Below are 16,814 nucleotides of genomic sequence, written 5' to 3' on the forward strand. Positions count from 1 at the left end.
TTTTTATTATAACCAACAAAAATATATGGTACTAATTATTTCTTGGAAATTATAACATATGTACTTCAAAAGCTATAATTTAATTATAGGTTTTCATTTTACTGAAATCATAACTAATTCAGACACATAAATTCACTTTATTTTGATCAAAATAACTCATAACCATTTCATACACAACAAAATATTACAAACATTATATCTGTTTCTATAAACACACAATTAAACTTAACAATACACAAAAATAGAATGAATTTTCATAAACAATACAAATCTGAACCATAAATTAGTTTTATTTTGTAATTTCTGTAAAATAGATTTTATCAGATGCCTTTTTAAAGAAATAATAACAATATCATTATATCTGTCTTTACAATATGTAGTATTAAAAGCCTATCCACAACCCAATTATTATGAATGTTCTTTATCAGCTTGTACTTTACACAGCAAACTAATAAATTGGCTCAACAGCACTAAGTGCCAAACTAATAGATCCAGAAATTGTCTACCTGGCAAAGCATAACTATAGTCACATTAAATAATAGGCTAACAAAAAATAGCCTATTGGATTAAAGTAAATTGGTATAAATGCTAAGCAAAAAAAATTTAACTCATTCTATACACAATTACACTATCAAAGAAACAAAGAGTTGGTAAAATTAAATATTTCCACACCACACAAATTACAATTTTACCAATAAAACAATTGATGCTATAGCATATTGGTCCTCTATGTTATAATACAATTCTTCAGTATTAAATAGTGATGATGATTAAAAACATTCATAATAGTTTTAGCAATCATTTTTCCCGTTCTCTGAAATTGAGTCTTGGCTATATTGGCACTATAATTCAATACTGGTCTCATAAACTACTGGTCCCATGCAGGCCTGTATACATAATTATCCATGTGACCTGAAAGTACAAATTTTATTTAAAATTGTCAAATTATCAGCATTGTGTTTCATTGACACAAAATTACTTTAAAATATTCAGTTATGTTCATTTTATTGGTAAACCTACATAACAAAATAATATGTTGTTTACATATAATTTTGTTACTGCATCACTAGTTAGATGATTAATTTAAATTTTTGGATAATCTAAGATTACTTACTAAGAAACCAGCAAAAGATGTCATAAACCCCTCTTTGGTTATTTCCCACATTCCTCCAAACTCTTCTTCATCAACATTTTGAATACTGCTTACATAGAAATATATTACTGCTGCATTCACAACCACAAATCTGAAATGTAATACAATATTTACTTTAAAAACTTAAATAGTTACTAGTTGGCATTTGCGCCCCACAGACAATTTTTCCACATATTGGCTTAAAAGCTAGGCTGACTTATTTATATACAATTACTTGTGGCGAAATATTAAGAACTTACAACAGAAGTCCCAAGAATCCTTTTAATGGTAATAAGCCCCAGCAAAGACCCAATACAATGCCTATTGCCTGTCGCATCCAATAAATAACATCTAGAAACTCCTCCTAAAACAATAATTACATTTTACCAGTTATCAATTAAATTTTTATTCCTAAAATCCCGTCATCGCGCCTAACCTTGTCAGGCCATTCAGCGTTCGAAGAAAATGCTTTTTTCCATACTGAATCACTTAATTTTATTTTACTTGCACTATCTAATGTTTTACTTTTAGTAGACATTTTGGTTTTGTGTGATTATCTTCACCTTCTTTAATGATTTATGTATTAAAATTCAATCAATAAATAAAGAGGATTCTATCAAGTTGATATCGTGAGTTGAATATTACACGTCACTGTCATTTGCATCTGATACGTCACACTGACGTTTTTAACTGGTTCACTGCATTTCCTGTTCGTCCAGAAATTCTTTGTCAGCGATGCATCGCCACAATTTCGACCAAAATTCTTTAAACATGTTTTGACTGTATATGTAATACAGTCAAAATCTGTTGTAAGGACATCGAAAAGACTACTCATATTTGATCGTAAAAACCTATAGTCATAATAGCCGATGACGTTGTTATAAGTACTTAATCGAAAAGAATTTAAATATATATTAAAAAATAAGTAACCGGTAAGTTGTTCTAATCGACTATCAAAATATGTAATTAAAAAATGTTCCATAATGTAGTTACTTAACTGACTTCAACAAAAATTCAATTTGATTTGTAGTTTCTTTTGTCTATGTATAATTAAGCATAGTATGAAATCAATGAAAAAATCAAACCACTAATACAATAAAAACCTCTCAGAGTCCCTGAAAAGAATGTGATATGTAACATACCTACTGATAGTCCAGCAAAAATTATTTACCAATGAACAGGCCATGTACATTTTAATAATCGACAATTTTCAAAGCATGTTCGTTTAATTTGAAGGAGGAATTTAAAATAAAAAGCAAGTTTGCTAATGTTTTATTAAAAAAATGTATAAAAGCTAAAACGGTGCCACTCTATTTTTTAATCTTCTAACTCGTTCTTCCTCCATCTTCTTAGTGATATCCCAACATTCTTTATTAAGTGTATCAAAACCGCGGGACAAACTGACCAGCCGCGCCAAAACTAAAAGCCTGTGCAAATCATCTGCAGAAACAGGGTTGTCATCGTCCGACTTCCTACGCATTTCTATGAAATCTTCTTCTACAAACTGAAAGGATAAAAACACCCTACTGTTAAGATTAATATTTTAATAAAAAACCACACTAATTTAGAAACCCTTTAAAATGTATATACCGTACCTATAAGATAGATTTATATAAGTAAGTTAGATTTTATTATAATATACTAGCTGCCCGCGCGAGCTTCGTTTCTCTTTAATGCTTAGTCTGCCTTTTTTTTTTAATTTTATGAGAATCGGGAATGCCGTTTCGGAGAAGTTTAACCACAAACACAGTGACACGAGAATTTTATATATTAGATACAATTTTTGTAAACTAGTTATGTACTATACCTGTAAATCATCTGAAACACTATACTTTACAAGTTTAAGACTTGTTAAATATATTCGTATTGAATTCATTATTTCCTCTTTAAGATAATAATTAGCTGCTTCCACGATCGCCTCAAAAATGTCCAAAGATGATTTTTCTGGTCTCAATGGAACATGATAGTCACTCTGTAAGAAGCCAATACTATTATGGAAATAAAATCAAGTATTAAAAAAAAAAAATTGAATTACCTACTATGATAATTTTTATATATGATAATCTACATAATATGAATAATTTCATGGCCAATGGCATTTAGCTTATATTTAAAGTTATGCACATTTAAAATGGAATTTAAATCTAGCTCCCTGGAGTCTTTACAAGTCCTTACACAACAATAAAAATAACTAATCAATAAATAAATTTAATTCCACATTTAATATGTAACATGTTCAAATTTTATTACTGCTGATGTTTGGCTATTAATATATTTTTTCTGTTACCTGACACTTACCGGCAACAAACTCTTTCCTTCGGATAATACCAAAACTGATATATCAGAATCAAACTCCATTTTGTAATATTTGAAGTCATACTCAACTTTCTGGAGTTTAATTAAATTACCCAGTGCTGCTATATTATTAACCCCGGTTGCATCTAACTGCCCTTGTTGCATCTGTGTCTCATCTAGAACTAGATGAGTGTGTTTGCTTAGTTGAAGTATACCACTTGTTAATCTGTTGCAATCATAGTCTTTTCTGAAATCGATTTTTATTTATTAAAACAAAGCAAGATTACCTTAGATTTTATTCTTAGTCCTTAGAAATGTAAAACACATAACTATAAGTGTTAAAAGACAAAACAGTTGTTTACACCCAAAGAATTGTCATTGAAAATTTTTTTATTTGTATTCTCTGTTAAATGAATAATAAACTAAATTACTCAATAGAACTGACAAAATTTCTATTATTTGTTAGTGCTTATTTATAGTTAGTTAATTTTATGGGTTTTTTTTATGTCTTGAAATTTTATTCACTTGTAGTGCACTTTCGTTAGTTTTGGCCATTTTTTAGGGCCAGTTTTGTATAAATAAATAAGAAAAATAAAAAAAACTTACTTTGGTAATAGGGCCATTGTATTCATATTATCAACAGTCAATGGAAGGTAATAACTCTTAGTAACAAACTGTTTTATAATATCATATAATTGTTTGGCATAATTTGGGTAACGTTTTGTTGGTAAGTTTGACAGATTGAGGCAAAACTGACCAAGTGTTATGGTATCTTGGCGGAGGTAACTGTAATAAAAGAAAAATTTTTTCATAAAAAAGTTTGTTAAGATTCAATGTAATGTCAGTACCCAACTACATGAATGCCTGGGCGCCTGTTTAATTGCAAACACAGTGCAGTTTTCCACACAAAATTGTATTGTTACAATTCTATAAAGCTATTTGATTTTACATAGTTTGTGTTTAAATTTGTTTAAATCTTAAGAAATCATATTATTCATCTACCATCAGAACAGAAAAAAGAAAAAAGGGAAATGCTAATTAAAATTAAATTAATCACATATAAAAAACCAAGTTATTCAAGCAAGCTCCCAAACTAAAATTGAGTAAAAAATACTCACACACAAGCTATAAGGTGACAAATGAGATACTGGGCAGCCAATTCATCCCCCAACAATAGTTCTGTTAAAGCTTTGAGCAGATGATCCCGAGCTAAATTTGATTCTACAAGCATATTTTCTGAAATACAAAGAAATTGGTTAAGCATTTTAATAAATTATTTAATTAGATTTCACCAGAAAGCAAGACACATAGAACTCAATAAATCAATCAAAAATCATTTATTCATATAGGTAACATAACGTACACTTTATAAACGTCAAAAAAAAAGAAATATACATTAAATGATTCTAATTTTACAATTACTGCCAGTTCTTAAATCAAGGGTGTCTCAAATCAACTATTGAGACAAGTAAGAAAAATGCAAAGGTTCATCAATGGACCAAACAGGAGATAAAAAATGATCAAAGTATATCAGTGTAAATTATAATAAATTGACAACATACCTGGGTTAGCATCCTTAACCAATGGATTGCAATGCTCCAATTTCTTAACATAGACCACATGCAAGCGAGGAACTAGGCTTGGTGGTGGATTATGTGTTATTGTTTCTGCCTGTGTCTCATCATTTGGCTCCATGAAAGCATTGTTATCAGCTTGAAATTCTCCTGATAATCCAGGATCTACTGATAGAAATCCAATAACTTCTACCATATCATTTATTTTAAGATTTTCACTGTCATCATAGATCTGTAACAGTATTGGTATATATTTTTATGTTAATACTTAGGAACTTGCCACATAATTTTATATTGTATATATGTATATGCTACTAGCCTATTTTCATAATAAGTGAATGTGTGTTATTTTTTTATTATTATAAATCAGTTATAACAGTTGTATTTTTGTCAAGTCAAAATCGATTTTTATAGTAGTAAAACAATTTGGAAAAAAAGAAGAAATTGGTTCTGCAGTTTCAATTTGCATATTTAATTCATCTAAATGTGATGTTTTCCAACCAAATTGAAACTGCAGAAACATCAATTTCAATATACAAAGTTATGATACTTGTTATTGTGTATATTTAGAAAAAAATACCTTAATGATACATGATTTGCTTGCAACATCAGGCAATGGAAAGTTTAATAAATGCTCTCTAGATACAATATTAGATGGTTCAACAGCCTTGTCAGCTACTTTTGCTTCTTTTTTTCCCGTTTCAACTACAGTTACTTCCATGGCATCTGTGTCTTCCTCACATTCTTCATAACTACGCTTCAAATTTGTTGAGTTTAGTCGTTTTGAAGTGTTTGGCTGATCATTTAAATGTGCTAAATGATTTTTGTCATTTTCAACCTTTTGTGCCCATTCATTAAAACCAGGTAATGACACAACTACCATTGTCTGTCTTTGTGCACTTTTTAAATTTTCTGTGTAGTTAATTTTTTCATTTTCCTATAAAAAAATATTTTATTAGAGACAAGCAAAATCATAATTCCAGTTAGAATTTACTTATACTTACCAAAATAGAGGATGTATCTGTGTATTTGCCAGACTTTGTTTTGACTTCATTGGTTATAGTATTATACACTTCGAATTCCTCAAAATAAAACTCTGGGTTGTGCATATCTTGTACCATGCCCCGGAACCTTGCCAAAGTGCCATCAGAGAGATTGTGTGAAGCATTTGAATTTATGAGCGGTATCTTGAAATGACACAAGGGTTAATTGGAGGTCAAAACAATACAAATAATTGACAAGAAAACAACATCTTACCTTATACCAATTTGGTAATTTAAAAAGCCTTTCTTTCCATTCTTCTTCATTTTGTCTCCAAACTTCAGGAGTCACCGTTTCAAAATCATGCATACTCCGAACCATTGATACTTTTTATTTAAGAACCTATTCAAGGCTTTAAGCTTTCAAGTCACAATAACGAAGTGCGTTATCAAATATAAACAAAAATGCAATCACATTCGGTGGCTCGTTAATAGAGAAAATAACCACTCTATATACGTATTATGCTATTGTAAATAAATTATAAAAATGTTAGAAATTTTTCGCGCTAAGTGCCGTTGCGCGCCACAGACTACACTATACATTATGCAAGAGTCATCAGTCAAGAGTCAAGACACACTATAAAAGAGTAGATAACTATTTGAATAACTCATAGATATTTCATATTCACTTGATTTTCTAAATTTAGTATTGTCTGTGCCAACTGCCTATACTAGATAGTTTCTATCTAGTCTGTGGTATAGGCATCGCATTCGCCGACAGCGTCGGTTCTAAGGCTTCTTGAAACTGTATTTTGCTAGTTCGCTAGTTTTAACTTATTACTTCGAAATATACCTATGGTGCATTGTAATTTGTTTTTATAGTTTTAATGAAACAAATTACGGCTGTGAGACTACTATGGTTTCGCAGCGAATGATTACGTGAATTCAATTTTGTTATTAAAATTACTTTCATTTAGAAGCTTAAATAACCAAGAAATTTAAACTTTTTCTAGAAAAAAGTTGTTTTTACCATCTAACCAGGAAAGACGGTTCAGAAGAATAAGAATAAAATATTATGAGTACGTACTTTTTACTCCATTTATGCATTAACCTCGATTGTATTATTTGAGGTTAGAAAAGGACGCGGTTTATCGTAAAATTAAAATTAACAACTACTTACAGCAATGGATATTCGACCAAATCATACCATATACATCAACAACCTGAATGAAAAAATCAAAAAGGAGGAATTAAAGAAGTCTTTATATGCTATATTCTCACAATTTGGCCAAATATTAGATATAGTAGCCCTTAAAACCTTAAAGATGAGGGGACAAGCATTTGTAATATTCAAGGAAATTTCCAGTGCTACAGTTGCACTGCGAAGTATGCAAGGATTTCCATTCTATGATAAGCCAATGGTAAGATAAGTTTGTGGCACTATCCACTTCTATTTCTTTACTTAATTATCACACTTGTGTCCGTATCATATAAAAACTATTCTTAATATGATCTTTCCTACACTTAATAAAAGTGTATGAATAACAGAATGGTTAAGGAAGGACGGTTTCTATGAAATTATCAGAATATTTATTTCTTGTGACATTGTAGTTGATGTCTCCATGGTTGTAAGGTCCCTATATAAAATTCATGTATCATATATTGTTCAAACTATAGATACTATTATAATACTCATTCTTAACATATCTTTCAGAGGATTCAATACTCAAAAACTGACAGTGATGTCATTGCTAAAATTAAAGGTACCTTCCAAGAAAGACCTAAACGGCCTAAAATGCCCAAGTCATTGGAAGATAGTAAGAAGAAGAAGAAAGATGCTAATAGAAATGCTGTGCCTGGATTTGGTCAACCTGGTCACCTTAATAATGTCAATGTGGAACAACCTCCAAACCAGATTCTGTTCCTTACAAACCTCCCAGATGAAACCTCAGAGATGATGTTGTCTATGTTATTCAACCAGTTAGTATTATTTTATAACTTTTCATCCTACAATTACTACTACAATTTATAGATCTACAGAATTTATTTAATGACAACATTATTATTGTGTATAAATTTAAAGAATTGATTGATTTAAGCTTAATTTAGAAATAGCTATGATTGTAGGTGCCAACTGCTTGTACAATCAAAATATATATAACCAGTATAATTTATATTCTTGAAATTTCATAAGTATTTGTTATGCAAGTTAATATTGATGCAAATTTTAATCATTTTAAAATTGATGTAGCATAGAATCAATTTCCACTAGTAATTACAAAATCTCATATGAACATATCCTTTCTAGATTTCCTGGTTTCAAAGAAGTCCGTCTGGTGCCCAATCGGCATGACATTGCATTTGTGGAGTTTGCAAATGAAATGCAGTCTGCAGCAGCAAAAGAAGCACTACAAGGATTTAAGATTACTCCAACACATGCAATGAAAATTACTTTTGCTAAGAAATAAGATGTAATATAGTTTAAATAAAGTTTTACTTATATTGAGATCTGTTTTGAGCATTGCACTAAGCCTTAACAGCTCTCTCTCTCTCCGGCTGTGATAATTTATTACAATATGGTCTTCTTCTACCCAAGCCACAATCAATTCCATCCCACTCCTGCTTATTGCTAGTTATTTGTAACTGCGGTAGTAGTTGGTAGCATCAATGTTAAATATATATAATTTGGTATATACCATTCTATTCTATAGTGAAGAAAAAGTATTTTTGTAATTCAAAGGATTTGCATCTAAAATTCTGTTATGTAGAAGTAAGTAGAAAGACGGATTTTGATAAGTTAATAATGATAATTGCATTTAAATGAAAGGGAAATATATCATCGCAGTGTGTAAAAGAGAAGGATAATAAAAATTGTGACACCATAACTTGGTTTCCTTGTGTTGTTATTTTGGGAGATTGCGAAACTGTCAAAGTCAAATCATTGAATCATGGAATGAGTCCATCCGTAGCATTTTTTTATAAATTTAACACATAATTTAAATAAAATTAGTTTTCTTTTCGTGTTAACAATATATGACGAAAAAAACTAAGGTACTGGAATTATACACGTTTAAATACAGTAGTTGTACCTCAAAACATGGAAGATATATTTCAGTGGTGCAGGGAAGGAAATGCCTTACAAGTACGAGTTTGGTTGGATGATACTGAACATGATATGAATCAGGGGTAAGACCAAACATTAATTTCTCCCTTATCCAGTGCAAAAAACGGTCTAACAAATGAAGGGCTCCCTTTTAAACCTACGCCCATATCGCCCACAATATGTACGTAATATGGGGTTGCACAGCACTAGCAGATGTTTATAAAACATATTTTATAAGAAGCAATGATGCTTATGCTATTTATTATATATAAAGCATATGTACAGTTTTAAATAAGCAGGGTAGGGTAGGGCAAGGTGATATTTAAAACTGTTTGTTTTAAATGTCACTAACAAAACTTCTAAGACTAGCTATTAAATAAAACTTTAAGAAATACTATCAAATCAATGAAATATCTAAGAATTGCTTTTATAATAATTATACTTTATAATATTTAAAATAATTATAAACCCATGAATCATTAGACTAAAAACACATTTTCCTGTTATTTCCACCTTCCTCATTTGTAACTTTGGCAATTCTTTTAGAGATGACCATGGCTTCAGCCCTTTACACTGGGCCTGTAAAGAAGGTCACATTAAGATTGTTGAGATGCTTATTAGAAGAGGTGCTCGGATTAATGTTACAAACATGGGGGATGACACACCATTACATCTAGCTGCTGCTCATGGACATAGACCTATTGTACAATTGGTAAGTATTTATATATTTATTTTTATAATCTTTCAGATTGTATAATGAGTTAGATACTGAATAATAGACATACTTCTTCTGTTATTTGAGAGGTATTTTAGATCAAATCAAAACATTAGAATTCAGAAATGCAAAGTTCTAGTAACAAAACATAAACATTATTTCAGCTGTTACAAAATAGGGTGGATGTAAATTTCACAAATGAACATGGCAACTCTCCATTGCATTATGCCTGTTTTTGGGGCTACAGTGCCATTGCTGAAGACTTGGTGATTGCGGGAGCATTGGTCTCATTGGCCAATAAGGATGGTGACACACCACTTGATAAGACCAAGGGTCAACTTGTTCAAAGGTATGTTTTAGGTCAAAAGCAAATCTATTTTTCTTTAGGGTAGTATAACTTAGATATACTTAATAGCATCAAATACAAATAATGTTATCTCAATACCCTGCGCTTTCCTGGAACTCTTAATTGAGACTCCCATTTTCATCCTTTGAGAACAAGAATTAAATTAAATTTTTTTGTATATATAGTCTGTATATAATGACATCTTTTAAACTTTTCCAGATCTTTATCATTTATAGTTGACTATCAGAATATGGGAAAATTAAAAATATTGAAATATTCTTTATTTCTAGATTACATGAAATGGCAGTTAATCAAGGTCAGGATTTAAAGAAGATTCAGTTCAAGGACCAATCCTGGTTGGGTCTCAAGACTAGGAGTCGGGATGCTACCCTCTCCCGACACAAAGGAATTAATATAAACGAACTCGCCTTACATACGCGCATTGCTGTTACTCCCTCTGGTAAGAATCTATTTTATTTAATCTTGATATACAGTAACAATATGGAATATATTTGGTTTTTAAATGTCATATATGAATGTACTGTGAATATCTTACGAAATTATATCAAAACTGTGTAATAACAAATTACAACATATCTAAATTCTTTAAAAAAATTTTATATAAGTATCTAAAAAAAAATTGCACTTTGTTTATATAACACTATTCCAAAAATGTTTGAATTAAAAATATTTTTTCTTATTAGTATGTATGTACCTACCATATTTTGAAGCAGTGTTGGTCTTAGGTTCGAACTTTGGCTGTGGACTATTAAACTTTCTAGTTTATTATTCTATTAACACTCACCGAAAACATACATCCATCCATACATAAAATATGACGTTATAAATGATTTTTTTTTAATTCAGGTGAAACTTGGCGCGGTCGTTGGCAGAAGAATGATATAGTTGCGAAGATAATCGCTGTAAGGGAATGTACGCCCCGCGTGCAGCGAGACTTCAATGAAGAATTCCCCAAACTCAGGATATTTTCTCACCCGAACATATTGCCTGTTGTAAGTATTATTGATACACAGTTTTTAGTTCATGCTTCTGGTATACTCACATACTTAACAAGTTTAAAATAAGCGTGTGTTACTGAATAAATTAATAATTTTAATGATTGTGATTAAAAATTCCATACATTTACCTACAACTTATAATTTGAAGTTAATACTTAATTTAACCACTATTTGAATTTTAGCAGATTATTTATAAGTGACTAAACCATATACGAATTGTTATTTTAATTCGGTTATGTATTGAATTAAGAATTCTAATTAAGGAATCATAATTTCATGAGCCCGCCAAACGCTAAGCAAGATGGCGTCGTACCAGTCGATGTTTAAACTCATAAAAAAATATCAAGTTTTTAACGTGTTAAATATCCTTTTTCGATTAGTGTTAAATTTAAAATTACATAAATGCAATATCTCGATCAAAAACAATTAAATTGAAACTACATACAGGCAAAGACATCATGCATTACTTAAAAGTACATATAGTACGTTATCGTCATTTTGCGTCACGTGATTGACTTATGTAAACCGATATTCTTTTAATAATGATTACTTACAAGTTATTATACTCTATGTAAAGCTATGTTTCATACAGTTTACACATTATTCTCAATGACACTTTATTTTCCATTAAAATTACATTTCAGTGAGTGATTGAGCTTTAAGGTAATTTAACAAACAGATTTAAACGAATGTTTAATTTCTATTCTAGGTGGGATGCTGCGTCTCTCCCCCATCTTTGGTGGTAATATCTCAATACATGTCTTGGGGCTCACTCTATTCTCTTCTTCACGGTGGTGCCGGGGGCCGCGTAGTAGTAGACGCAGCCGCCGCCTTGCGTCTGGCGAGAGATGTGGCCGCCGGGCTTGCCTATCTCCACTCCTTGCAAAGGGACCGGATTCTGCCCACTTACCATCTTAACAGCAAGCATGTTATGGTAAGTGAAATTTTTTTCCTTACAATAAACTTCTCAAAAGATAATGTTTTATATTACACTCTAGGCTCTACTTGAAATGTTAAATTGGAATTTATCCATTATATAAGTAATAATTCCAGATCGACGAAGACCTTACGGCCCGTATAAACATGGCGGACTCGAAATTCTCGTTCCAAGAGAAGGGTCGCGTGTATGCCCCAGCCTGGATGGCCCCCGAGGCCCTGCAGAAGCCCAGCGCCAAGAGGAACTGGGAGGCCGCTGATATGTGGAGTTTCGCCGTCTTATTGTGGGAGCTGGCCACAAGAGAGGTTTGAAAATTACTTTCGTTAATTAAACGCTTGCTATTTAACAATGGTTCCTCGGTCAGTTTTGCAGCACGTCACTCGGAATACTCTGGAAAGATTCATTTGCAAAACATTTGGACGGAGTCATCTTTAAAAAATTAACATGTCTCGTCCTTCTTTTTATGACAAATATATGTATATTCTAAAATAATAACATCATTTATTTAATTAAGAAATCCTAAATCTGCCACGGGACGCCCTGTAAATCTTAGTTGGGAATCTGTCACATAGCCTAATATTGCTGCCAGGAGCTTTCTAGTATGTCTAGTATGAAACGTTCATATCTCGTTGGGTATTTATTCGAAATATTTTTTTAAGTTATAGATCTTTCGAAAATATAGCCGCCATACGTTTTTTCGTCAAATTTAGATTTACATCTTATTTAAAATAGTTTCAAGTTTTATTCTGTTATTTAGACACAGAGCTAAAACTTCTTTTCGAGTAATTTCAATTAATATCTTAACAGATTCCATTCGCCGATCTCTCCCCAATGGAGTGTGGCATGAAGATAGCCCTCGAAGGTCTGCGTGTGAGCATTCCACCTGGTATTTCGCCCCATATTTCGAAATTGATTAAGATCTGCATGAATGAAGATCCCGGTAAGCGACCATCGTTCGAAATGATCTTGCCCATTTTGGAGAAAATGAAACGTTAACCTGCTGAATATGACGATTCATAAGAAGTTTTATAGAATAAGAGAAACAGATATGACACTACATAATGTTATATGATACCAAGGTACAAATACATACACACTGAGAAAATGCACAAATATTAATTTATGGGCTACATATAAAAATGTCAGTGTTTAATGGTTTTTGCATCTATGTTATCTTTAATTATAACCATTTTTATATTTAGCCATTTTGACATTGAAACTAAGAAGACTTACAGTAAAACCCTATTTAGGATCGTACGATCTACCCTCATAAAGTTGTTGACTTATTGATATTTTTTTTATTTGACTCAGGAGGTATTTTACCTGTTATATCTAAAAATACCTGCATTAGAATTGTTAATTTGTGGGTAAAACAAAAAAAAATGTTTTAATAATGTTGTGATAGAAAATCTCACAATATAACAAAAATTAAACCAATTGTAAGTAAATGTGACTAACTCTTTAATTATATATAATTTAACGTTCAATGAGATTCAGATTTTAGTCAAAAGTATGTAAACAATATATAGAAGTACCAATAATTATCTTTTGCCACATTACTAGAAAAATTACCTGTTTCTTAATTGTGCTCGATAAATTAATCTCTTATACCAACGATTTTAGTTTTTAATTATAATGTTCTATAGTGCCATTGCTTTGTAGGCAGTACAAAAATATTATTCATCTGTAATATACTGTTTTGTTTATAAGAAAATAATAGTCTCAAAAAATTGGAATGGTATATAATTTAAAAATAATAGTGGAATATATTAATGTGTTTGAAGTTCATATTTTTTTAATGGCAATAGTTTTTACTTTATAAAATACATTTTTTTTAATTTAATTGTTATTCAATCAAATTCATTAAATTATAGCTTGTTTTTAATCTGTTTTCTTTTGTCAAAATTGTCTATCTAAAGTCAGTCAAACTTCCCGCGCTTTAAAAAGAAATTGTTAGTAAGTAATGTAACTGCCAGTATTTAAGTTGTTGTTAGATTTAGGTTGTGTTTTGTCATTGTGAAAAATATTTAGTTGTAATGGTGCTATCATCTAATTATTTAAAATATAATCTGATTGTGTATTTTTATTGAGGTGTGGTAATGTGCAATTATTATTTCATGTATTTTTTTAAACACAGTATAAGTGAATAATTTGCATAAGAATGTGACTTTTTTATATATTTTCCAAGTTATACGCCAACAAAAAGTGCCTTATGAAACAATAATAAATAATGCTTTTGATGTCTATGGAAATAATATAATTATTAATAGTTGTACTTAGAGTCGTTCATTATAGCATCTAACTGTAGAGTAATTTTATATCTATAGAATTGTGCAATGAAATTTAATACCAGATAAGCATACAGGAGTGCCTTTTGTAGATTTTAATTAAAATTCTGCTGAAATTATGTAATTTTTTGAAAGCAATGTTATCTCTTAATGAAGGACTCTGAGAATGGCAATAAAATTATTTAATACATTAATATTAAGCTTTGATAAATTAAATATAAGTTGATATATGTATTTTTAAATAAACTAACTTTACTAAAAAAATTGTGTTTGTTTGTTTGAATTGTTTCAGTGAATTACACATCATCCGACTTAAAAGCCAAATTCTAAATCCCATATGGCCAATCCCAATATAACCTTACGGTTAAGGTTAGAATAACTTTATTTCTCATATGAATTTACAAAAATTCGCTTACTGAGAAAACATTATAAACTAAGATTAATAATTATTATTAGAACGCACAGATGTAGGTACATATATAAAATTTACAAAACAAAAATGTAGGTAGACATAATAAACTCGACGGTCAACCAAGCAAAAACATAGATGTTCGGATTGGTTTTATTACTAGATGTGGCATTGATGGCATAGTCTGATATAACAGGTTTATATTAATTACATGCCTTCCATTACTCCATAAAACCTAACGCCAACCACAACTAATAGAAATTATAAAATCAATTTGACGTATTCATAATAATGAAGAATAAATTAAAGCTCGGTGGCACGCGACATGCGTGGCGGTGGTATAATTTAGTATCGGACTAGTTTGGCTTAGTAAAAAGGAAGGGCATTTTAGGCGTTTTCGTGCAAATCAGAGAAGTAGATGAAACATGAATGTGACAAGACGATTAACCTTTTTCGTGTATATACAGAGGATTTTATTTTATATAAAAGGATCCTTAGAGAAAACTATAACTATAGAGTTTTTTTCAGGAATCTTTAAGGGCAGTGGTATTTTTTTGGGAAAACTTTTTGCTTCTTTTGTAGTATACATTTATTAGAATATTAATTGTCAGGTAAATATATTTTTAATAAAATTAAGTATTTTTTTATTATAAAAAAGCTCCAAGTGACACTCATTAGCATTACACTATTCGACTCGCGACTGTGCATACCCACTAAAACCCCAAGACGCCACTAAAAATGGCCGGGATGTGGTAACAGCAGATCCTTATACGCTTCCCGACATACGATGCGGCAGTTGCGTCCTCTCTCCACGCCCATTGTAGAATTGTAAAGATACTTAGCAAGTATCCTTTACAGAAAAACCGCCATACAGTTTTTCAAATAGCTAAGGGGATCAGGTCCAATAGGAACTTGCAGGGATGGATGACCATACTTTCTTTTGAACGCATGGACCCGTGCTTCCCCGCTTAGGGTGGAGCATATAGCTTTTGATTTCTGAAGGGCTACAACGAGACCAAGCTCGCTCGAAGGCGCGCTTCCTTAAAAACTTATCAATAGCAACCACGAGGGTGTCGTCTGCATAGCATATAGTTGATACTCCAGGGACTAGTTCCCCTCGCAGCACTCTAACGTAACGTATGTTCCAAAGGAGGGGGCCAAGAACAGAACCTTATGAAACGTCGCACTTGATAAAATGACTTCCTTTGCCATTTTGCTTTGTGAAGATAAAACGGCGGCCGTTAAGGTACGATGCTACACATATTCTGATATAGGCCGGTAAGCCGAGGTGGTGCAGGCCGTCCGAGATACGTCCCAGGGCAAGAAATTGAATGGTTCTCCACTATTCTGTCCCATGTCACCTGCTACTCGCACACGCCACGCAGGTGCGCAATTGCGTCGATTCTTGACATATGTTTCTGACTTTCCAGAAACCCAATTGGGCCTCATGTATGTGTCGTTCCTAACCTACTCCTACGGACTACCCCAATCATTTCGTGCGTTCCTGCGTAGGGGTGTCGCTACAGCTACTCTCATCGTCATCCTGTTTCGTTCTTTTTCGAGGTCGCCTGAAACGTGACTACGTGACGATACTAATTATGATAAATATGATTGGAATTGGTAAATTTAATCCAAGGCTCACATCACTTTATTTTTAACTAGTGACCCGCCCCAGCTTCGCACGGGTGCAATGCTGATGTAAAGCAGGTTTTTATTATGTATTGTTATTTCCGTCGCTGGAAAGCTCCGATAATATATGCGTTCGATCGCTGCTAAATAAGCTGTAATGGGCTGTATAGATCTATATTAAATAAACAAATGTATTCAAGGTATTTAATTGGTTAAGGATTAATGCTGTATTGGTTAAAATCGCTTCGAAAATTAGCCATTATTTGTCGTAAAAAGCAAATGACAAAGAAAAATCGAATAATTTTCACCAGGACTTTTCTGTAGACCTTTTCAATGTGTACAATAATTAGTAAATTATTTTGATACAACTCGTAGGGTTCAGCCTGC

At 31.5% G+C, this 16,814-nt stretch overlaps 4 protein-coding genes across 4 annotated transcripts; 2 read left to right on the forward strand and 2 right to left on the reverse strand.

The window, feature by feature from the left end:
• Window positions 1–121: 121 nt before the first annotated feature.
• On the reverse strand, window positions 122–1,792 carry LOC110995050 (respirasome Complex Assembly Factor 1). The gene is made up of 4 exons (XM_022262015.2): window positions 1,569–1,792; window positions 1,393–1,496; window positions 1,115–1,244; window positions 122–912 (listed from the first exon to the last, which is right to left on the reverse strand). Exons 1-4 carry the CDS (start codon window positions 1,668–1,670, stop codon window positions 862–864), a joined length of 387 nt encoding a protein of 128 aa, XP_022117707.1. The 5' UTR covers window positions 1,671–1,792; the 3' UTR covers window positions 122–861.
• Window positions 1,793–2,389: 597 nt separating this feature from the next.
• LOC110995058 (mini-chromosome maintenance complex-binding protein) lies at window positions 2,390–6,590 on the reverse strand. The gene is made up of 9 exons (XM_022262027.2): window positions 6,259–6,590; window positions 6,006–6,188; window positions 5,582–5,938; window positions 4,990–5,233; window positions 4,546–4,663; window positions 4,034–4,213; window positions 3,431–3,674; window positions 2,940–3,104; window positions 2,390–2,636 (listed from the first exon to the last, which is right to left on the reverse strand). The coding sequence occupies exons 1-9, from the start codon at window positions 6,361–6,363 to the stop codon at window positions 2,427–2,429; spliced, it is 1,806 nt and encodes a 601-aa protein (XP_022117719.2). The 5' UTR covers window positions 6,364–6,590; the 3' UTR covers window positions 2,390–2,426.
• A 148-nt stretch (window positions 6,591–6,738) lies between these two features.
• LOC110995051 (U1 small nuclear ribonucleoprotein A) lies at window positions 6,739–8,556 on the forward strand. The gene is made up of 4 exons (XM_022262016.2): window positions 6,739–7,060; window positions 7,164–7,402; window positions 7,696–7,961; window positions 8,290–8,556. The coding sequence occupies exons 1-4, from the start codon at window positions 7,057–7,059 to the stop codon at window positions 8,447–8,449; spliced, it is 669 nt and encodes a 222-aa protein (XP_022117708.1). The 5' UTR covers window positions 6,739–7,056; the 3' UTR covers window positions 8,450–8,556.
• A 348-nt stretch (window positions 8,557–8,904) lies between these two features.
• LOC110995055 (integrin-linked protein kinase) lies at window positions 8,905–14,041 on the forward strand. The gene is made up of 8 exons (XM_022262023.2): window positions 8,905–9,167; window positions 9,631–9,796; window positions 9,964–10,148; window positions 10,436–10,605; window positions 11,013–11,158; window positions 11,874–12,098; window positions 12,218–12,406; window positions 12,909–14,041. Exons 1-8 carry the CDS (start codon window positions 9,079–9,081, stop codon window positions 13,095–13,097), a joined length of 1,359 nt encoding a protein of 452 aa, XP_022117715.1. The 5' UTR covers window positions 8,905–9,078; the 3' UTR covers window positions 13,098–14,041.
• Window positions 14,042–16,814: the final 2,773 nt, after the last annotated feature.

Source organism: Pieris rapae, chromosome 4 (genome assembly GCF_905147795.1).
Source record: "Pieris rapae chromosome 4, ilPieRapa1.1, whole genome shotgun sequence".
NCBI classification, from domain to species: domain Eukaryota; kingdom Metazoa; phylum Arthropoda; class Insecta; order Lepidoptera; family Pieridae; genus Pieris; species Pieris rapae.